This window comes from Trichogramma pretiosum, unplaced genomic scaffold (assembly GCF_000599845.2).
Source record: "Trichogramma pretiosum strain Unisexual culture from Peru unplaced genomic scaffold, Tpre_2.0 scaffold3, whole genome shotgun sequence".
Lineage (NCBI taxonomy): Eukaryota > Metazoa > Arthropoda > Insecta > Hymenoptera > Trichogrammatidae > Trichogramma > Trichogramma pretiosum.
The window spans coordinates 1049940-1073852 of NW_019641698.1; the positions used below are offsets into that span (position 1 = coordinate 1049940).

The 23913-nt window shown below is 41.9% G+C and overlaps 1 protein-coding gene across 7 annotated transcripts in view; it reads left to right on the plus strand.

The window, feature by feature from the left end:
- The window catches only part of LOC106650532 (tyrosine-protein phosphatase Lar), a 168210-nt gene that overhangs the window by 12678 nt on the left and 131619 nt on the right, over positions 1-23913 (plus strand). For all 7 annotated transcript variants that reach the window (XM_023462426.1, XM_023462428.1, XM_014368581.2 and 4 more), the window contains exon 3: positions 22088-22328. In XM_023462426.1, coding sequence (XP_023318194.1) covers positions 22238-22328 — 91 coding nt within the window. In that variant the 5' untranslated portion in view covers positions 22088-22237. The remainder of the gene's footprint in view (positions 1-22087; positions 22329-23913) is intronic.

Genomic DNA, 23913 nt, shown 5'->3' on the forward strand with positions numbered 1-23913 from the left:
CTAACATAGCATCTTGAGTTCTTTGCAAACCACAACATTGCAAGCTTAGCAAAATAATAGACTGAAAAGTTAATTGTTTCGTGTGTGAAGTTGAAGGTTGACGTTTTTTTCACAGTCACAAATGATACCGCAGATTTTTCCGTAAAAAGTATTTATTACTTTTTTCTTTGACAATTGAATCAAATTTGATATCACTTGCCAAAACTCTTGAACCGTATGGTTTACAACAACTAAGAAGCAACTATGTCACTTTAACCCGTAAGTTCTGTAAATGTCTCGAGCGAATCAAATCATCATGAAGAACATTACTCGTATATGTTACACTTACACACATCCATACACCTGAGGATGTTACACTACATTCCATTCCGAGCTGTTAGGTTGATTCCGAAATCGTAAAGCATCTACGCTCCCTCAAGAGAGATATACGTCGTACGTAGACAGTGCGCAGGAAAGATGAGAGAGGAGGTTCATCACTGAATCATGATGCTTTTATCCTCTTTCTCTTTCGTCTGAATCACTCTGACCAAGCGTCATGTTAAATTCCGCCTGCGCTTTCTTGTATCCCATCTATATTTGTACATATGTATATAAACACAACAAAAACTCGAATTCGTTGCATAACATTATTTTTGTTCGTTTTGAAAAAACAGTTGTTAAATTCTGGTTTTTGTCCATAAAAACATTGAAATTCAAGAATGAAATGATCGATTCGTATTTTCCGCTCTCAAAATAATGAGCGAGGAGATTCTTCTGTAAGGGCGTGATTTTAAAGGCTCGTCGGCAATTATTTTTTCAAGTGATAGCTCTATACGTATTTTCAAGTGCAGTGCAATACAGCGATAGTTAATAGCCTTTGCATACACGTGAGTTTGAAAAAAGAAAAATATAAATCAAGTCAGAGTTACTCGTATTCGTCGATGATCGCTGCAGAGCCTGTGAATCGAACGAATTATTTCGAGCTTTCAGGATGTACGTTTTTCTATATGCTTCACTTTGCACATTTTCCTCTCAAAGGATTGAGGTACACGTATCCGTGTCATGTTTGTCCCATAAATTCGAATCGTATGTGCCTGCGTACAAGGAAGCCAAACTAAAAAGACGACCCAAAACGTCTTTCAGTTTTGAGATCAAAAGGGATTTGGGATACAACCCGTGAAAGGAAGAGTCAAAAAACACGCCGGGCATTTTGCCGCGAGCATGTAGGTATATGTGGGCCTGTATATGTGAGGAATTCGCGTTAACACAGGCATCTCGCATCTTGTGCAGGATTACGCGTGTTCAATGAAATCCCGTACCTCGACGTTCATTTAATCTTTCCATAAAAGAAACGCAAGCTTGAATAACACAGCAAAACTTAAAGGCACCAGGTCGGTCTAAGGAAGAGCACACACGCGTTTATATTAGTTTTTCTTTCCTTTGCGCCACTTTAGGAGCACACGCTATATTAAAAAATGCGTTTTATGATATACTCGAGCTTGCATCAAGTAGATTTAAACGCGCGCGTGGCGAGGCTGCTCGTCGTATCAATTGTACCCTTCGAATTCCTAGCGCGAATCAATTTATTATACATGTTGAGAAAGTTTGAATGAAATCCAAAAGTTGAGAGTGCGTTCGTGTAGTGGCGTAGTAAAGGTTAAAACACGTATTCTCTTTGAAGCGATCTTGAAAACTCGAATATTTTGCATAAAATGTTTTCTCTGATATCGAGTGTACCTTTGAACTTCACAAATGGAAATGAAAACACAGCAACTTTACTGATTTCGCTTGCCCACGCGCGCGCACGTTCGAATCTGGAGATAACATTTGTATATTGAATTTTGTTGGAAGCGCTAAAAATAATGAAAAAATATAGATATGTTTATTTTGACATTACCGCGTTGGAAAATTACCAAAAGCAATTACCCCGGAGCGATTAATACGCTCTTCAAATCTATTTTCTTAATGGGTTAGCTCACTGACAATAATAATAATAATGATAATCCGGCTTGAGTGAAAGAGCTTTTGATGCGTGTGTGCACACACGCCAGACTCTTTGAAGAATAATACCAACTTGACATAGAGGAAAGCTTCTATTTTAACAGAATTCCAGAATTACGTGATCAATGTATAGAGGAACAATAAAAACGAATGCGGTCTGCAGGAGGTTTCAATTAACAGATTAAAAGTCTATTTAAAAAAACGCTCCCGATCGATCGTTTCAAATGTCGCTTGATTTCGCCCCGTTTCTTTTTTCACTCGTGCTCATTATAAATTTTCTAATTATCGTCTAATAAATTATCATTAATTAGTCGAGCGTGACGATCAAAATAATGTAACGACAGATTTTAGCGCGTCAATCAGTTTCTGACGTCCACAATTGACAATCATAATATGCGCGCGTTGCGGCGGAGTCGGTGGGTGCTGTCAAAAAGTACTCTTCGCTCGTCTGCACGAAGAGCTGAATTTTCCATACGTATATATCGATTGATTATTATGTGTCAAAAGGGTCAGAGAGAAAAAAAGAAAATCGTGTACTTACTTTCCATCATGCATAATTCATTGCCATAATTAAAGCGATGCAAAATCTATATTGAAATTGCCGCGCGGTCGCCGTCTTCTAAAAAGTCTTGCATCTCAAAGTTTTGCCTTCTTTGTGAAATAGTGCTTTTCATAATATATAAAAAATATTGATTACTTTTATACGGGTCTTATGCTGATTTATTTTTTTTTATAATTTTGCTTACATAAATAGAATCAAGTTTACAACGGGTAGTTTTGATTTACTCTCGCATGCATAAAATTATGGGATATTGGAATCGCGGTAAAATACGAGAAAAGAAGGCTGAAATGCTCGAGGCTAGTGATACAAAATCGATTAGTGTTTTACGACGGATGTTGCGCAAGAATAGTGAAACAAAGAATCGCCATTTCGAAATCGTTCCATTGTTCATTTATAGAAATTGTGTGTTTGCCGCATTACGCAATCTCATCTAGCGACCGCATCTGCGTCACATATGCATGTAAATGAGAAATTTCGTCAATCCCAAAGCCAGCGTCTAACCTTATATGTATAGCCGCGACCATAATGGCCTGAGAAAAAATGACGTATTTTCACGCACGGCCAGCCACAAGGTGGTGTTTATATTATGAGCCATTATCAGCAGTGGCAGCGAAAATAACAACAAAGCGGTAGGCTCCGACTTAATGTTATTTTAGTGCCGCACTCACCCACCCACGCATACACACACACTCACACTCACACAGGCATATACGAATTGTACACAAGCACGAGACACAAACGCACACGAAGGAAACGTTAACTGACTTTGAAGTCTCACTGCTCGCTCGCTCGGCGGCGGTGGCGGCAGCAGCACCAGCATCAGCAGCGACGACCAAGTGTGCGGCGTACATATATATTATATTTATAACATATATTCGTGCCACGCGCAGAGAAGATGATGAGCTTGACTTTATATGCCACGCATTACTATAGTAAAACGGATACAAAGGGACCTGGTGCAGTCGCACACACACACACACACACACACGTTGGCGTGGCGAGGCGTGTACGCTGTTGGGGCGTTTATACGACGCCGCGAGAATATAAGCCGCGCGCCGCAGTGGCACGGCAAATCTGCATATGGAAAGCACATCAAGTTTCTTCGTGGCGCGCTTAATATAATATCAGCCGGCGGGGATGTGTGCGCGTGTCTGTGTGCGCGAGAGCGTAAATGTGTAGTGTCTGCAGGGATGGAGCCTAGGCGCTGCAGTTAAGCGTTTAACATTTCGAATATGAACGCGAGCTACGAAGCTCGTGGCGTACGGCGACAACTACGACGACGACGAAGATGACGAAGCAGCAAGTTATGGCTCGCGCACCAGCCTTGATAAAAGCTCATAGTTATACGCGTACACGCGCACATATACGAAAGCCGTGCAGCTGCTTTATACCTATAGCTCACTTATACGTACCCATCGGAAGTCTATATATCTTTGCCAGTAGCGGCAGTTTTAATCATTTGCAGGTGCGAATGTGCAGGCGCTATGCGTGAATTATTCCGCACCTGAAGCTGCGCCGCGCACACTACTGCCATAATATAACGACAGGGACACCGCCGCCAACGACTACCACGCTTTACGATAGGTAGATCGGAGATTTATATTTTAGATACTGCCGCTGCTTTTCTCCTCTCTCTCTCTCTGCCGCTCTCTGCCGCTCTCTTTCTCTGAAAGCCGGAGTAAAGAGTCTCGGGAGCTGAGGTGGCAGGAATGAAAGAGACGAGGGAGGGAGCTAAGTTCGATCGACGAATTCAGCCGAATTTCTCGAGAGCGAAATGGATGCGTGGTACGGGTTAAATTCATACACCCGATATATATACCCAGGACCATAGGAGCTGCTGTCTGTATGGGCTGCTGTGTGTATGTGTGTGTGTGTGCGCAGTGTATAAGCGAATAGGGCGTCGTATCGATGTCCAGGTCGGACGCGCGCCGGGCTATCGGTATTAATTAAAACGTTTCCTTGTAATTGGAAATCGTATTTCTACTGCAACCGCTTTGTAATGCTCCTCTATGTGGGTAGAGAGAGAACGGGCCCCATTTAGAGCTAGATGTGCTGCGCTGCGGAGCGATTCGTTTGACCCTCGATTTATACTAGCGTGTGTGCCAGGAACCAAAATTTTACCCGCATTACAGGAGCAAGATGATTATATTAATGATTCTGTAATCAATTGGAAAAAAGCCTCGGAGCTCGTGTGTCTCGCAGGAATGCATATAGCTGTTTGCGGTACAGTGCAGTACTCCGCAAAGCTACATCTAGAGAGAATCGAAGCCAATCACACTCGGGCCAATGCAAATTCATTCGAACATCGGTCCACGCCTTTGCTTCGCATGTACACGCGCGCCTTCTATTACCGTTAGGAAGGTAAATATACCGCAGGTGAGAGAAGCTGCGGCTTTTGAAAACAAAAGAGATGAACAAAAGGTACAGGAAAAAGCTTTTTTCCCCAGCGACGCCATTACGATGAATAGCGCGCACAGTTTTCTCTCCTTCTTCCTCTTTCTGTTCAAGTGCATTATCGTTGTTCTTCATTTTATTAGATAGGAATGAGAGAGTGGCAGAAAGAGAGAAAATCATTTTTTCTATTCTTGTCCTGGGGAAGGATAAAGTACGCGTTGTAATAATGGTCGAGTTGCGGTACAATTTCGTATAGCTGCAAGAGCATGAGCAATGAGAATTAATAACGACACTGCTACTCATGGACAAATGCTCAAAAATATTCGCGCGTCAAAAGCCTTGGAGCTGAGAAATGTGTGAAAACTCCGGGGCTGTACACAAGACTCGACATTGAGCCAGGAAAAAAATCTTGGCTGAATTAAAGTATTTATGAAGTCGATGAATGAGCTTGAGGCGCTAGCGCTCGACGAAATAAAAAGGAAGAAAAAAAGGAAGAAGTCTTGCGTCTTGCGGTTGTCGTTGTCGTTCACTGCGCCTTTCATCCACAAGTTACAGGGCGCGACAGTCGACGGGGGGCGGCGGCGGCGTTAGCGGTCGTGGCGGAGAGAAAAATTGGCTTATACGTGGTATATTTTCCCTCGGGCTTGTCCTCGTGCGCTCCTCGGGCGCGAAAAAGGTGTGCTCTCTCTTCTTGCCACCCGCTCGGCTCGAGCCATATTATACTCACGTATATCTATAGACTAGCGCGCCCTCTAATATCTTATGATTTACTACTGTAGATGCAACGATACTTTAAACACCGTTTTTCTCTTAGTAATTTTTTTATATTCTTCCTCCTTACTCGCGCTGATGAGTACAGACGATATACACGCGCCGGTGTTCTTCGTCCGCGGCAGGGGCAAAATTAAACTGCCGGTAGTTACTCTCTTTTCCCCTCACTTTTTCTTTCTTTTTTTTTCTTTCTTTTTTTCATTCACTCTTCGTCTTGCATGAATTTTTCTTCTCTCTCTCTCTCTCTCTTTCTCTCTCTCTCTCTCTCTCTCTCTCTCTCTCTCTCTCTCTCTCTCTCTCTCTCTCTCGAAGAAAAGTAAGTTTAAATCCTATGAATAGCGCATAGCGCGCGTGAAAGAGAGAACTGAATCTGTGCTTTTGATGCTATCAGCCCGAGACACCCGTAATTCGTCTTTTCTTTCGAGCTTCGTACTGTACAGTAGTGTCCATCAGTCTTTGTTTCCTATGCGAGCTTTCCTACGCGGCGGCTGCATTGTAAAGCCGCCTCTCAGCAAGTAGTGCGCAATGCTTTTCTTAACGGGCAAACAACATTTTAACCCACCTTCGCCATCGTTTGAGACGGTCGATAATAGGCGGAAAATAAATAATGCCTGGACTTGGCTAAACCAATGGAGAAAAAAGACCTTCCCTTTTTAGATGTCGTAATTGCTCGATACTGAGGCTGCTCGAACCAGGACAATGCCTCTCTACTTCTTTCATTCTTTCTTTCTCTAGCCTTTACTCGTGCAAAACTTGAAAGTTTCTTCGCCATTTGACGAGCATAACGATTGAACGCTAAACTATCCAAACATTCCATAATACGTCATTGAAATATTTGTGTTCTGGCTGGAGCGACTATTTTCCGCCCAAATTGTGGATTCGAACCGTAGGCTAATAATTAATTAGCGCATCTACAATTAAAAGGGATCCCAATTAAATTGTGTCGTCCTCGACCCATTTGGAATTTCTCTACTGCGGTTGTGTAACGTGTACGACTAAAATATACATATAAGTAAGGACGAAAAATGAAACGTCAAGCTGGCAGTGAAAGGAAAAAATCGATAGCTGTACATGCAAACTAATTTTCGCGCATATCTATTTTCTCTGTTCGCTCTCAAGCGCACGTATACACGATCGCGTAACGTACTGCACTCACACATGGGACACCCGGTCTCTATCGATATATTCTCTCATTCGAAAGTCAATTTTAGATCAGGCGTGTCAACACACGTACAACGGCGAGCACTCACACGAACTCCGCGGCGCGTCTTCATCACCGAAAATGCAAAACACGACGTATACCGCGCGCGCGCGTATACTATACAGTGCAGCAACAGCAGCAGCGGCAGCGGCATCGGCATCGCACATGATGTCACCATCAGCCGTCAATCATTACCTATCGGCTACGCGGGCTTGGCTTCGTTTATTTATCTTTTTTTTTTTTAGAAACGAAATCGAGTGGCGATAATGATGGATTCACAGCGCATAACTTTCACCCCTCCACGCTGCCGCTATACAACCCCGTGTGTGCGCATAACAAGATGGATCGGAAAAAACAAAGAGATAAAGCTTCATGAATATAAATATATACACAAGCGCGGGGCATTTATCAAGCGACCGAGAGCGAGAGAGAGAGGGAGGGAGAGAGGAAGAGAGGAAGCTGCGTCCATTAAGAGGAAAAATCGACTAGTATGTGCACACGCGTGTATATATATAGCTCGAGCTATATCATAAACAAACTGAATTACAGGTAGCCAGGCTGTTGCAAAATCTCACTTTTTTCTCTCTTTCTCTCTCTCTTCCGCTTTCTGTACGCGTATATGTGCTACTATATGTGCGCGTCAGTCCAACGAATTTTCGAGTGCTGCGGACTATCCTCTGGTTCCGTACACGCAACTTGGTATACGCAAAGCCGGACCTATGTTTTACCCCCCTGTCCTCCTCTCCCCTTTCTCTTTATATGTCTCTTTACTACTCGTCATAGTTTTTCACCCTCGTACACTTTTTTTCCGCCCGTCTTTTTCTCTTGGCGAGAAAGAGAGGGAGACGGTGTGCGGGCGAGCGAGCATGTTCGCTCGTACTACATATGACTACATTTTGCGGATGAAAAATATGCTCGTGTACACACATATGCTAGACAAAAAATTGTTTAGATATAGGACGAGCCGAGCTCGGTATTTAGAGTCATGTGTATAACGGTCGAAACTCTGCTTGTTTTTTCATTGAGTTTTACATTGATATTTGTCAAGAACTTGAGATCGATCGCATTTGAATAACAAAAAGCTCAACGATCGTGGAGCATCCGCGGGTGAAAATTAAGATGCATCGTTGAATAAGCATGTCGTACGATGTTTCATTGGATGGGAAGCTAAATATTTAATAAATGACATTGATGACATATAGATATTTGCATTGTCACTCGGCTGTAGTTATACTCGACTCTGTCTCTCGCTGTACTACTCGTGCTAAAACGCTTAAAACGAAAGACTCCGCGCGTAACTTTTTGTATAAACATCATAGTCCCTTTGCCGCACGTGTACATAAACGCGCTTATATACAATATATAGACGGGGCGAGAGTGAGCGAGCGGGCGGTACGCGCGCGCATGTGTATAAGAGAATTTTATTCGGTGCGTTCCCCCAGCATGAATTAGCGCTAATGGAGCCCTAGACAGTCACGCGGAGAGCGAAAGAGAGAGAGAGAGAGAGAGAGCACAGGGCAACTCATAAATGTCCGAAAAGTTTCGCAGCTGCGTGAGCCCAGGGTATATCGTCGCCGCACACCGAGCACGGCTACGCAGCGAGGACGAGGACGATGAGGCCGATGCTGCTGCTGCTCTCGTGCGCGTGAGCAAGCTCCGTCCTATATATTAATATGTTGGCGTAAAGCAAACCTGCCAGGACAGAGAAAGAGGAGAGAGAGAGAGAGAGAGAGACAACTCGTCGCATAACGGAATTACCCGCATACTGAGCGACCTGTCCCAGTGTTTATACTTTCCTTGCACTGCTGCTGCTGCTGCAGCTACTGCCTGCGAGTATTGGCTACGCGTACGCAGAATCGTGCTCGGCAGAGACACGCTTCAGCTTCTACGCAAACTTTGCCTTTTCAGCCCCGATGTACTACTATACCGCTATACCTACTATAGCTGCTAGTACTATCCTGTCTCTTCGTCCCGGCGCGCAAGCTATACCATGAATATTAGATACATTTGTACACGTGTACTCGCGCGCGCACGCCTATACGTTACTTGGCGATGGCCAAGTTTATTCTGCACGGCTCACGATGGAGACACAATCGGTAATAGATACATACACAAGCGCGTGTTTCCCCAAGCAGGCACGCACGCGCAAATATTTTATATAATAATATAGGCGCGCGCGCACTTCACCTCGACTTTGCCAGATAATATCCCATCGCACGTCGAGGGAACTATATTTTTTCATCTCCGTTTTTTTTTTTTTTTATTACGAAGCGAGATGTGTATGTACTGCTTCGGCAGTGTCCAAAATTAACCCATGCGAAACACAGTGAAGCAAAGTTACAGAGGGAAGGAGAGAGAGTGAACGAGCGAGCGAGCCTTTTCGCGGCTTCCGCGTATACGCGAAACCTCTGAGAGTCAGAAACTCGCTCGCGGCGAGACTGAACTTTCTCTGACGAACTTTCTATGCTGCATCATTACTTGCCGCCGCCGCCACCGCCGCGCGATGCTAAGCCGCGCGCGTCTAGCCTCATTTCTCTCCTTATATTTGTCTCTCGCGCGGGTCGTATTTACGCGAGTCCGAGTTCAACCCCGCACGAGTCGTCTTCGTCGTCTGTGATTTTCAAGCTTGGAACGATTTAATAAGACAATCTTCCAAACAATATATCTTGTAAGCTGTTTATGTAAACGATGAATTTTTTCTTGGTTGGAAACAAGTCAATACTATATCTGTGGTGGAAAGGACTAACAAGATAACTCCATTTTTTCGAAATCGAGTTTATGACATGAATTATCTATATGTTATGTCTACTTTAAGGTACAAGTGTCACAAAAGCTGAAAAGAGCACCTATCGTTCAATATAACACCGTGCCTAACGAGATAAGTCCATTTCGCAGCAAACGATTTCCGGCCAAACGAGATAAGTCCATCTTTTCGAGCTCAAAAATGCGATTAAGAGTCTAGATTGATTTGAAAATGGAAGAAAATGATATTCCAACATACAAATGGCTCTCACACTCTTCGAATGTTGTGAATTTCACTATACAGTTGGTACATTTGATACACGAGGGGCCATTTTCGCGATTTTCAGTGTGGCCTTTTTTCGTTGCAAGATTTGAGATCTGACACCAGTATAACGTTAAATGAGCTATTTTATCAATGAAAAATCATTACATGAGGTTTTGATCACAAACTAAGCGAAATTATCGATATTGAAAAAAGTGTGACTGCTAAAAGTGGACTTATCTGCTAAGCGGGGAAAGGGCTAACGAGATAAGTCCATAGTTTTTGCTCCGTATCATCACTATGATGCGCCTTTCAATTTCATAAGTACATAGTTCAAAAGATACCTCATAGTAGGTAAAAATTTCATAGGTACAGATCTTCAGTTGTCCGCGTCTAGCTAGGCCTTCGTGTGCAACTTAAAATGCGTTTTTCTCGAAAACACGAAAAATGGAGTTATCTCGTTAGGCCTTTCCACCACAGATATATACCGAAGGTATTCTGAAAGCATCAAATTAGCAACCGATGAAACCTCGGTTATTATGTATGCGATCGATAAACATGTAGGCGCATACAACGAGAGTCTATTAATGAGCCGATTATGTGCGAATGATGTTTGATGTATGATGTGCTGCAAAGGATTACTTATAAATCCAAAGCCATCTCCGTAAATGCATATTAACAAATACTATTACCGAAATAGTACATGCGGTCATTGTATCACTGTAATTACGTAGCGGATATGGCTAATTTCAAATTACATACTTTCACCTCTGTGCGACTAGTATAGTGGTACTAGAACAAGAGTAATTGAAAAATAGACCGAAACCACACTCACACACGTAGCTACAGTTTTTCCATTAATTTGTACTTACGAATTTTAAATTTTTATAATAATTAGATATCATACATTTTATTAGCTTATCACTTTGAATGCAATAGCTGTATCTGCCGTATTTTGAGCCGCACATTTGTTGTCGAAAGCGAATGTAAGAAAATTCACGGTTGTTTGTACTGAGTATACAGAAAATCATAAACCTCTTTCAACCATGGCTCGGCTGTTTGTAAAATTTCATTCGTCGTTTATTCCTCGATCTTATATTTATACGAGTTTGTATGCGCACTCCGACACACACACACATACACGCATAAGCGCGCAAACACACACACAGATAGAGGAGCTGTGAGCGCGCCTGGCTATAAGCGTATAATAAATTCAGCTTTTTAATACCACACACGCCTGCATATATGAAAGTTCTCATTTAATAAGCGACTCGAAGCATGCCTCGCGCGCGCTTTACGCACCACCTCCCCATGCCCCTCGTGCGCCTCGTGCGCTCCCGCCGTGATGTGTGTTTGTGTAGAAAAAGATGCGCGCTGCACAAATATATACGTACGCAACGCCTCCCCCGCATATACGTATGTATGTATCACGCGCCTATATTGGTAAAAGCATCTTCGCGTGCGCAGTGCAGCCTTTTGCCCCAGAAAACTTGTAAAAGCAAATTTATAAGTTTGCCGTAGAGCTTTACGCGGGAGCCGAGACGATGAAGTCTCGCTATATTCTACACGTGCTCGAGAAATTTATGTGCGCGTTAATATGTGAACGCATAAATACATGAAGCGCGCGCGCGTCAGCCCCTTTGATTATTTTCCGCGTATAAGCTCCGATATATTTACGATTGCGCGGCGCCGATCATAATTGTCGCGTCCGCGTCCAATTCGCGCTAACCCACGTTTACAAAATGAATTGCGATATTTCGTGTGTCTCTTCTTTTACGTTTTCCGCCTTTTTGAGACATTCATCCGATTAGGATTTCGTTCGAACTAACCAGAGAACTTTTACAATGAGACAGATGACGAGAAAATAGCATTTGGACCCGCAGCCTACCTTACCTAATCGAACCATGTCACCATGCTGAGAAGAGGAGTCTGGAGCGAATCGAAACTGATGTTAATTGAAATAAGCATTTACTTCTCTTTAAATTTTACTCGAATACTTATTTCCGCGTCTCATTATGCAGCCTAATAATTTCGTTTTCCAGACCTCGCGTATTCAGCCGTGCAGATTGAAAATAGTAAAGCTGAAATCCGTGCAAAAACACAGAAGCAGAAAAAGTTCAACGGAACGGAAAGATAGGTCACGCATAATATACTTTAAATGCGGAAACGATGACGACGACGACAACGCCGGCGCATCGCTGAGCAACTGCGGAAAAATAAAACTCGAATGGTCTTTTCAATAGCATTTGAAAAAAAAAATGTTTCCTCGTGTCGTGACATAAACTACATCGGTACGGATACGTATATACGTTGGCAACTTAGGGAATTGAATAGCAGCGCGAGCTAAGAAATATGGATTATCAAATAATAGTGGCAACGCGCGTGGTATAGTTGTGCAGTAGCTTGACTTATCCCCTACGCTTCGGAATATCAGGCGTAGCTATCAAGTATAGCTACCGAGAAGGATTATTGTGTTTAGAGAGTGGAAGCACTTGTGGGACTTCAAGTTTGAAATTGATGAGACTTGGCGACAACTACGAGAGATGGAGCGAGAGAGAGAGAAGCGAATGCTCGGAGCAGCAGACAAGAGAAGAGAGGGAAACATTTACAACACGTATCGAGACTAGCTCACTTTCTTGTTTATCATTGATATTCGAGCTACTTTTATAAATACATTCTGAAACTTCGTGCGGAGGAGAATAAGTTTTTAGTACCTTATTCGATCGTATGCCAAGATGAACAGTTTTTATTCGAATGTACTCGAAAACATTTTCACGACACGCTTATTTCAATCGTCATAGTTAGAGAGTCATTATTATTTTATGCAATGCTAAGTGAAATACCCCCGGTAGTAGGTAAAAGCTTGTCTCTCGTTGCTAGCAAAAAATAACTCTTGCGCGCATCATATTTTTCTATCATTAATCGTGAAACGAGGAAAAGTTTATAAGTCATGTTAGCTCGTTATTACGAGAAAGAAAAAGAGTCGGAGAGAGAAGAGCAAACCTGGACTAAGCCAGTAAAGCGAAAATCCAGCTTGTGGCAAAGTGAGGGAAAAAAATGGCGTTAGCATGCCCGCTGAAAAGTTGGTCCTGCCAAGAAAAGAAAGAAGTAAAAGAAAGAAGAGGCAGAAAGAAAGAGTGGGCATAAATGTGCGCTCCAGAATTAGAAGATACGAGCGCTGCAGATACCCGCGCGCTTAGACTAAATGATAAAAGTTGACCAAAAAAGAAGATTTTTTTTCAACGAAATTATGTCGTAGTGCTCTTTTACCCCCTGCTCGAGAGTACTGAGTAAATTAATAAAATATTAATCGCGAAAATTTCGGGCTGTAAAGTTATAATTAGAAAAAAGTTCGCTGGAAATTATTTGACTGCTCGACGGCTAAACAAACAATCATTTCTCCGAGCGCTCGAGCCCGACTATATGTGTGAGTGTGTGCGTTGAAAAAAGAACTCCTTGAAACCGCAAAAACGTATATCTCGGGGAAAAAGAAGCGAAAAAGTGGGCGAGTGTTTGATAAAGATTTTTTTCTGTAATATCACACGCATGTGTGATGCGTGAAACGCATAATAGGAACGAAGAGAGAGAGAGAGAGAGAGGATGGCAGCTTAAATTACAAGAGAGAAAGAGAAGCTCGGCGAGTGTACTCCCGAAAGCTTCTAAGGCATATTTATTGAGTCTTTTATATTAAAAAAGTGGTGTGTGCGCGTGAGCAAAAGAGAGTTACACGTAGCCTCGGGGCCGAGTGCGAGGAGTGAGCTAGGAGGGTGGTATAAATCACCGAGCCAGGGGTATTATGAACCATTTGCATGAAACGCTTTTTATTACGGACAGAAGCTGCCTGTTTCGTATAGATTCTTTTGAGAAGCGCCACCGACAGCTGAAATTGAGATTTTTGCGGGACAATGTAAAGCGCCCAAAAATCTTCTTCTTACAAACTTTATTAAAAGTTAATTGATGTTTGCGAGGTAAGCGCGTGGAAGACGATATTTCGGCTCAATTTTTTTTATTGCGGCGCGGTTAGAAAACATTCGCGCCCGCACCGACACAGTGACAAACTTGATACGGTTATTTATGTATCTCAAGCGCAGCAAGTGAGCTGAGCCAGCGAAGAATAAAAGATAACGAGTTGAAATATCGAAACCAAACAATAAGATTGATGACGCCTTTGAAATACGAAGTCGGCTTTTCAAACAGCATATAAACTCCTGCCAGCGGATATGCTCTATTTTTCTCTTCTCGGCATCGCGCGCCGAAGGGTGCGAAAAAATAAAATGATACCTCACGCTCTATTAAACATACATGTCATTTTTTTCTTAGATTCTGTATAAGAATAATTCGACGCTATATAACGCGGCGTTTCACGTTCGTCTCTTTTTCCTTCGCGCTGAAATTGAGGAGAGATGAAATTTCATGCTACGCACGCAAAACGTTTTATCGTGAGCGTGTGATAAACGAGTAATATTATCTTTGCTTCTGTTCTCTCATCAGAAAAATCTATTATCAAAACAGTTGGCAAACCTATTTTGGTTCAACGCATTATATTATCTTTTATAGAAGATGATTTGCGCGAGAACTTTGACGTCCATTTTCCTCTCAAAACTTGCTTGTAGCTACGAAATAAAAAAAAAGCAAACATCATATTAGAATAGCACAAAAGTTTTTCGCATCAGTCTTCATATTTAACGAGGGTAGCTCGCCATATTTCGCCTCGCCGTTGTCTTTTTCGGCTTGGCTTAAGCATTAGTATTAAAAAAATATAAGTCAGTTTATATTTGTCGGCAAAACCGATAGGAAAAATGCGTAAGTCTATACAAAAATATTGAGCTTGCCACTTATCTGTGCTGAAAGACAATAGTAAGGAGAAAAAAGAGGATTTTTGCCCACTCCAGGAAATCAAGAAGAGATCTCTAACTTTGTAAAGGTGATTACAACGAATTTGTCAACTTTTTTCAATCAATGCGTATCTGATAAGAAATTGATAAAACTTTGTTGAAGTGCCAACTAGGTAACATTTGTAAAACCTTTATGTCAGCAGCAAAGGCGAATAAATCATTAAAAAAATTGACAAACATAAAAGAAGGAGATGGTTACACTGATATCGATATAAGGAAAGGACGTGGACCGTAAAAAGGCAAAACTATAGATCGCTGTCTTTGTGTAATTCTTTTTACTTTTCATATCTGGGTTCGAGCGCTTATTTAAAGACCCGTCCTTAGCGAAGAAATGAAGCAGAAGTTACGAAAAGAGACAAAAAAGTACTGATACTGAGTAGTACTGATACTTGCAGCTGATTCTATTCAACGTAACGAATGGTTCATTAACGATATCGAAAAAACAAATTTCAATTGTATGTTTGTTTTGCAGACTCTAAAAAAATTCAATGCGGTGTTTTAAATTCCTCCAAGTCGCTTTGGAATTCCAAGATCGTGGTTTTTCCGCAATTTTTCACTGCCGCTTGTGAGTGTGTGTGTATTTTCATGGTAAGCGCAGGCGGAAAAAAGTGAAGAAAAAACACCATGCAGCGCACAATGAAATCAACACTATATACGCGCGAAAGGCAGAAAGTTTGCCTCCTGTAAGGCTTTCTTCGTGCGGTTGGACTCGCGTGAATTATAAAGTACGAGCAAGCATTCTTGTTCTTTGGCTTTAACATGGCAAAACTTTGCTTCTATCTAAGGGGGGAGGAAATTTAAGTCCTTATGAATATTTAGACTCAAGTAAATTATTTTAGCCACTTTACCGAGCTCGAACTATATTACCTTATGGGCAATTTTACGACAATTTTGGAAGATAGTCATTTTACATAAGATATTTCGTAGCCCGGCAAATGCGTTCGGTTTAATATCTAAATAATACGCATCAATTATCACTAATTAAGCCATTTTCATGAGTAAAAAAAAGTACAAATACGTTTCGCATTCGAACGAGTCGCGCGAGATATCGTCGGGTGAGTTAGTGTATGCGCGCAACAGGGATTCGCTGCGGACCGAATGAAAATGATATTATACCCCGCTATTCCATGCACTCTTGCTGAAAGAGCAAAACGAGCACGAGAGTGCAGTAATTGCAGCGAGTGTATACATCGCGAGAGGTAGCGAGCTATACATACGTACGTATATTTTTTTTTCTCTCCTTACCCCCGTTAATTCGTGTCTTTACAATGAACTTACTCCCACGTGTCTTTCCATAAATCCACGTGCGTGTACGCGTCTGGAGTTACTTTCCGGATGGTTTATTTCGAGTATTAAACTTTTCTTTAAGTGCGCAACGCGTGTGCTTTGTTGACACATTTCGCTTGCTATACTCTCTCTCTCTCTCTCTCTCTCTCTCTCTCTCTCTCTCGCTTGCTGCTGCTGAGGCTGGGCTTTTTTCAATTCAACATTTCTGAATGAGAAGCAGCTCGAGCGGAAAAATTCAAAGTTTTTCGCTCACACTACTTGAACTTCTTTTTTTTCCCCGAGACAAAGTATCATTTTTGAATGGGGCATGGTATATTTTACTACCAGTCGGATATAAAGTGCAAAGTCTGGTATTAATTGAATTTTTATTGAAGTAACTGTAAATGCTTTTAAGAGAATTATTAAATCTTTATTATTTCGAATTCTAAGGCGTGTGGGGTTTTTTCCTCCAGCAACAATGAATTACATCATTTGTTTGTTGTAAAATTAATACCTAACGCTGAGGTTCGAAAAAGCATAATTGTTTGCCGGCTGAAGTTGCCTACAGCACAAAGCTTTATCGGGGCTGCAACGCAAGTGAGTCACCATTATTCTTTCCCTTGTTGAAAATAAATAAAGTTTTAATTTATATCATCTCTCGAGTGCGGCCAGAATTAAAAGAGAAAACGCGCGCGATACTCCAGAGAGAAAATAGAGCCAAAAAATTTTTGGACAAAGAACGGGAGAAATGAAGAAAAAGTAGTATGTGTATATAGACTCAGATACACGCGCGGTAGAGTACGCGGGCATTGTTGTGTCAGGGGCCTTGTTATATACACAGGCTCGCGCGCTCCTATACTGATGTCTTGGATGGTATCAAAAGTATACCGACTGCCTCTGCAGCACGCAGTACTTCCTTGTTATGTCTTTTTCACCTTGTTTCTTTCTCGCTCTCTGTCTCTCTCTTTCTCTCTCTCTCTCTTGCCTCTTCTTTCGCTTTCTTTACATTGCTGCATCGTTACTTTTTATCTCTCTGCCGAGCGCGTGTTCTAGACGTTAGTTTTCCAGGCCTCTTTACTGCGCACTTGCGCTCAATGTTTTCAAGCGATAGTGTAACTCGCTGCAGAATTGAGCCTGAACAATGAGTATAAAAATTCAAGAGCTAGTTAAAATTGTTCAGCTTAATTGAATTTTCTCTCTTGTCCCTCATTAGAGGCGTTGCTTTGTTCGTTTTCCGTTGAAATTTTCTTAATGCACGTACGTGAGTATGAAATTATTAATTTATAAAGAAATGTGCTCAGGTCCGACCAAACACCGACTCGCACTACTTTCGGTATCATCCAACTCGATTACCCCGTATGTTTGCGCTGAGACGTATTTCACGACTTTCTCTCGTATCTCTCGATCCGATCGTAAATAATTACTTATTTATAATCTTAGACTATGCCTACGTATGTACGTAGGAATATATATCAGTTCGTATAGACGCAGGATGCTGTAGGATGTCAATATATACAGGTGAACGTTGCGCACGCGTTTATTTTGCTACAAACAGAAAGCCAAATGAAGGCAGAATCGAGTAGCAGAGAGCGATAGACGCACAAAATATAGCGGGAAGCAATATTGACTCTGACTGTACTGAACATCCCTCTCCCTCTCAACTATTTCAGTGTGTGTCTGTATGTGGCGCGTTTGTTTCCACACATACACGCATCGCGGTGCGATAGGCTCTTTCCCTCATCCAAAGATATCACCCACTATAGTGAGCTAGGATAACCATGGGTTTGGAGACAAGTCGTGCAGTCAAGAAGAAAGGGAATCTATAGTGATTGATTGATTTTCTCGCGCTCGTTCATTCGCTCTAAGGCTTAATCTAAGGGAGTTTGGCAAATCTTGCGATTCGTCGATAGACATCTTTCTAATTCCGCCTTAAACCCAGTCAATTCTTTTTTATTTATGAATAAAGTGTGTAAATCATTCTACCGAATGAAAAATCATAAAAGTTGTTTAAAATAACGAATTAACAAGTTGAGGGCTAATTTTTGAAATCACACTTTTGTTTTGAAAATTACATAATTTCGTTGAAAAAAGTTTTTACATTTTCCCTACCAACGAGAGGTTTAATAAAAAGTTGATGAAGCTGGCTTGTATTTCTCTAGCTCGAGGGTAGAACAAGAACATTTTTCGCGCAACGCAAAAAAAGCAATCGAAGCAGTAGCGCAGCAGCAGCAGCAGCAGTAGCAGTAGCGCAAGGGGGTAGAGTACTAGCGGTCACTGTAAGTAGATTAAGCGCACTTGTTGAGTCAGAAGAGGCAGCCTGAAGCGTTTCGCTATTGACCCTAGAGGCAAGGTCTCTGTTTTCCGCGCCGCGTATGAATAAGTTTGAAGCGCGAGCTTATTATACCGAAAATTAAAATGAATATCGAGGCGTGCCTGGAAAATTGAGGAAAACGAGATTTCGTCCGAGATCTCGCTCTATTTTTTTTTCTTTTTTTTTGTCTTTTTAATCTAATGTAGAGAAGGAGAAAGAGCGTAATTGAAAGTATAAAACGCAAAAGCGATATTATAACGAGTAAATTTTAATGAGCAGCAGCACCGAACAGAACAAAAGAAACAGTCCAGGCGTAAAATTATCGTCGATGAATTGCATTTTCCTGCCTTTTCGAATTACACAAAATCCCTCGCGCGTCGAATAATTTGAATCGCACTTATCTGCGATTTTCTGCCGGGCAACTTATATACGTTGTCAAACGAACGCTGTGAACGCGTAAAATGATATTTTCATTATAGGCACGCAAATTCCCCCTTTATTAGGGAAACTTTTTTCGTGCCGAGTTTTGATATATCTGGATCCGATAGGTTTAACGCGTCTGAGCGCGCGTGGTAGATTTATACTACAATTTCAACTCGCATTAATTTGTGCAAACCGAACGATACGGTAAATAAAATGATGAGTCGTTGTTGATAAATTTATCGCTCGGCACGGCTCGGAACTCGATTGGAAATGCATTATCAACGAATCGTTTATTGTTGTTAATTTTGACACATTGATACAGTCAATTTATTGCAAATAATGGTATTAAACGGGCTCAGACACTTTTCATTGAACGGCATTTTCTCTGTCTCATGTTAAGTAATTTTACTACTTCATTAATTACATATTCATTGAAACGAATTATGCTTATTGTGAATCTTATGATTTATCTACCTTCACGAGGATGAAAAATAATAAATGTAAGAAAATTCAAGTAATTATTTTTTTCAAATATTTCTACAATATTGGAAGCCGAGTATTACTAATACTAGTCTATTTGTTCCTTCCATCTACGCCAACTATAAGTTTTACAGTATCAACTTATTTTGCCCTATTTATTGGTCATTAATTAGTAATGCATATAAGATACTTTTGATTTATACTGAAAATTTGAATTTATTCAAATTCCGTTTTATTGATCAAAGTTGATTTTCATGGAAGCTTCTGATTCATGCTTTTATTTAATGTTAGAATTTGAGAAAAAATCTAAGAGGTACTTACACAACTTCTCGTCCGCGTCCTGTAATGCGCCTCTCGGTCAAGCAAGCCGTCGATCGGTGAATCCGCGCCCACGCGTGCCTCGCGATAAATCACAGAATAACGTCGAATATATTCACAAAACAGCGGAAATCCGATCGAAACCGCGCAATAACTTTCTACGCAGGATATGAGAGAGGCTGAGAGCGAGCGAGAAAGGAAGAGCAGAGAAGCAGAGGCAGCAGCAGCAACGGCGCAAAAGATAAGGATCAGTAAACCTCGTGGTCAGCAAGTGCTCCGGGGTCTAGGCGAGCCGCCACCATACAGACAAACATCGTGGCTAGAACTGCGAGAGTACATTTGCCGACGAGCTGCCTTTACCGGCATTCAATTCCTGCAGGCACGCATGCGTCGCTTTTGAACCTGCACCACCATCCCCCTTCTTTTGCTCCTTCCACTCTGCTGCTACTGGCGTTGCCGCTGCCGCTGCCGCTGCTGCTTGAGCCGCACACGGCTCTGGCCACCATGGCTCTCGCTTTTCTGGCTTAGCACTCACACATAGACTTTCGCGCACGTATACACGTCTCGGGCTCAGGTGTAGGGCACTTTTTTCCCCTCGACCTTTTCTCGACCTTTTTTCCGTCCAGCAATATCATGTACGCCAAGGATCATCGTGCTGAGCCGAACACTGAAATATTGCTTATGTATTGACTATGCAGGATCGAAAAGCAAACTCGTGATTTTTCATACGAATGGCTAGGTGAATTATGAGAGTTTCTCCAATATGTACGAGTGCATACTTTAAATTTTGTTTTTCATTTTGTGTACCATACCCGATAATATAATGAACATACAAAGATTTACATATTTATGATTGTTTTCATATTTGTTTACATGAAGTACAAATTGATGCTTTTTGTATACGCAACGTAGGGCGGCTCTATCTCCTCCGAACCAAAAAAACGATATGAAATTTATGATATGTGTAGCCGAAAATCCTCCCCTTTGCAATCGAGCACACATCCCTTTATCAAAGAAAAGTCCCGATAAGTACGAGGAGCCAAACACGCACAAGGGGAGCATATGTTACACGATTGAACAGCGCGCGAAACATTCAGCATTCGCAATCCATATACAGTGTAGACTGGCAAGATTTTGTATATAAACCATATATAGACACAAACAGGAGCGTATAGATATAAGTGCAAGAGAAGAATACGTATACCCGCACCGCTCTGTGTATATACGGCTCGTAGTATGCGCGGATAGTCTCTGTCGCTTTTGTCAGACCGCCGCGTCGAGTGGCGCATGCGCTCCGAACCCGCTACGCCAAAGACAGGATGGTGGGTGGCTCAAAGAGAAACAGTCGCGTAGTAGTAAGACAGTCAGGCTGTAGCGCCCGCTCTATCGACTACGCCCGGTTGTACATCGATAGAAAATTTTTAAATTAAAAAGAACCGGTTTATAATAGCATATAAAAGTACGAGTTTGAGTTTGCGCGTTAAGTGAAATGATCGTGAAAAAATTGCCCAGCTCGTTGAGATTTATTTCCAAGTTTGTCGTCGATCGAGTTTCGGGCTAGTGGAAGAATCGTATCGAGGCAGCAGCAGCCGATGGTAAATCGAAAATGAAGAAGGCGCGCAGAAAAGGCGCGAAAGGAGCCAGCACCGGTGGGGCCGTCAGCTCGACGAGTGTACAACGCGTCTGACCTAACGGCGAGCTGTATCACTTCAAAGTAAAATGGGATGGTCGTGGAACCACAGAAAAAAAAGCAACCTCGAGCCCGGCCCGAGAAGAAAACAATAGGACAAGTCTCGAGTACATGCTTGCATGATATCGTCGCCCAAGCCGCCACAAGTGTAGTAGGCACAGCAGGCTGAGAGCAGCCGACAAGCTCGCCCGCGCGTCGCATGTTTGTAAATAATAGAACAAGCCTGTGCACACGTTGACGTTCCCACCCAGGCTTGTATGTGCGGTGTACGCATGCATATATACAGTTAAGCCAATACTCGAATTACTACTCCTGTCACCAGTACTACTTACTGCTGCTGCCAATACTGAAATAACAACTGGTACTACGACTACTACTACCCACGAAGCAACGAGAGTGGAGCAACTGTTTAATATAGTGTATTAAAGATTCAAGTTTACAAGAAGCTTCATATGAAGAAAGAAGAATATATTTTCTACAATTGCGATCATCTTCGACGTTTTTGTTCTTCGACTAGTTTACGTTTTGTATTCCAGCTCGACGACCTACGTGTTTTGTGAGTGCGCGAAACTATTAACCGAATAATAGTGCCGCGCGTTGGCCCTTTGTGCGTTTTTCTCCCGTTCGATCCCCTCCGACCCCCAACGCCGCTCTACGACCCCCTGCGCACCCACCACCTAGTTTTTAAATCAAAATGGTTCTACGTAATTGAGAAAAAAAAATCATAAGAAAAATAAAGTTTTGCATCTTGCATTGACAGTGGTGATTGTTTTTTGTTCTTCTGAAACGCAGGTGTGTCAGGCTATACAAGCTTGAGAAAAATCCACGACGACGGCGGAGCAAGCAGCCAGTGCTAACGGCGGCTGCTACTGTGACGACGGTGGTGGTGCGCTTGTGTTGGCGGTGCAGTGAGAATAAGCGCGCAATAAGCGAGAGGGGGTTATGATCTCCATGTCAATCATGACACCTATTTTCCTCCTTGTTCTCTTGTTGGTGATCGACCCTCTTACCGCGCAGAGCAGTGGTGAGCGTGGTGAGTAATATCATATATGCAAAAATTTATCTGCGGAATGAACTCAAATGAACTCAAGTGTGATCCTCGGTGATAAATGAGAAAAAATATTGAACGGACCCATGCACGAACTTTTATTTGCCGAGGCCGAACGAGACGAAGCCGAGACAGATGAATGATTATTAAATGTGACTAAAACAAAAAGTTCTTTGTGGAGGCAATTTTTCAAGAGTCTTTTCATTAAAAATGTATCGCTGCACGTTCAATGGAGATGTAATAAAACCGATCAGAAAAAGCTATTTTTCGGTTCGAGCTGGATTTTTTCCCTCGGCTAACTCTTTTAACCCTTAAAACGGCGAAAAAAAATCAGTATCATTTTCTATTTAAAAAGAGCGTCTGCCGATAGCTTCGTGCATAATCCATGAACCGAATGAATAAAAAATCTGCCTCGCGCAATACAATCGTGCCACCCCATTCAAGTGTACATTCAAAGATATCATATGAGCTAGATTATTCTCTCTTCTCTCTCCTTTCGCGTGGAAAATAAAAAAATAAAAAATTTCTCGGCAGCAAACAAGCACGAGAAAAATCAAGAGATTTGCCATTGCGTTATTAGTCTTTTCCGAGCGCGTGATCGCGTTTATACATATATCTACTCGCACGAAGCCAGCAAAGAAAGGAAGAGAAATCGCTTGCGCTCATTAAGCGTTCTCACCCGTAACGCAAACGAGTGAACTCGTGCTGCTGCTGCTACCAAGCGCGCGTGGCTTGTTGAAGCGGCTAAAAAGACACGTTTTTTGCACCCGAGTTCGTTTTGTATATATATAACTATGTGCACCGCGTACATCGGAGAGGAAAAAAAACCAAGAGTTATTTAGAACATAGAGAGCATCGATGCGCACTGCAATGTTGTTTTTTTTTCTGCATTCTAAAAGCTCTCCTCTGACGCGCGCTACCCTCTCTCGTGCCATTAATGGATCGAACAAAATTTGTTAACGTCGTTTTTTCGCTAAATGTTTGTATTGTGACTACTATCCCACCGAGTCGAGTGGTATATATATACACCCAGAGTGTTTAATACCAAGGCATTATAGTTTTCTCTCTTTTCCTCTCGCGCACGCACGTAGACGGCTCCGATTTTGTGTAACGGCACATGCTCGCACATTTTTAAACCAATTGCTCGTCATCGCTTGGTAAACGAACGCGCGCATTTCAAGCCCTTCGCTGAACGTGCAGTGTGTCGCTTAGTCAATTTGAACAAAACAAAAAAAAACTAAAAAAAAAAAAACTTTGAAATCATTCAACTGTTGTCGAGCTCGCTCTGCTACGTGAACGGCAAAAAAGTGCTAGCTTCGATGCAGATTATATATACGAATATGAAGAAAATCAGCAATGACACATTGCAGGAGTCCATTTATGAAAAATGCTATTTTTGCAATATTTTACTGCTTTTCAATGCTTTTAACCATTTCCAACAGGAATATGATTTCTACGTTTGTATTTGTCACGATTATCAACAGTTGTCTGTAATCCCAAACTACGTTTTAAAAGTTTTTACATTTCAACATGAATTTATATGAATTTTCAGTTACGAATACTTCAATAT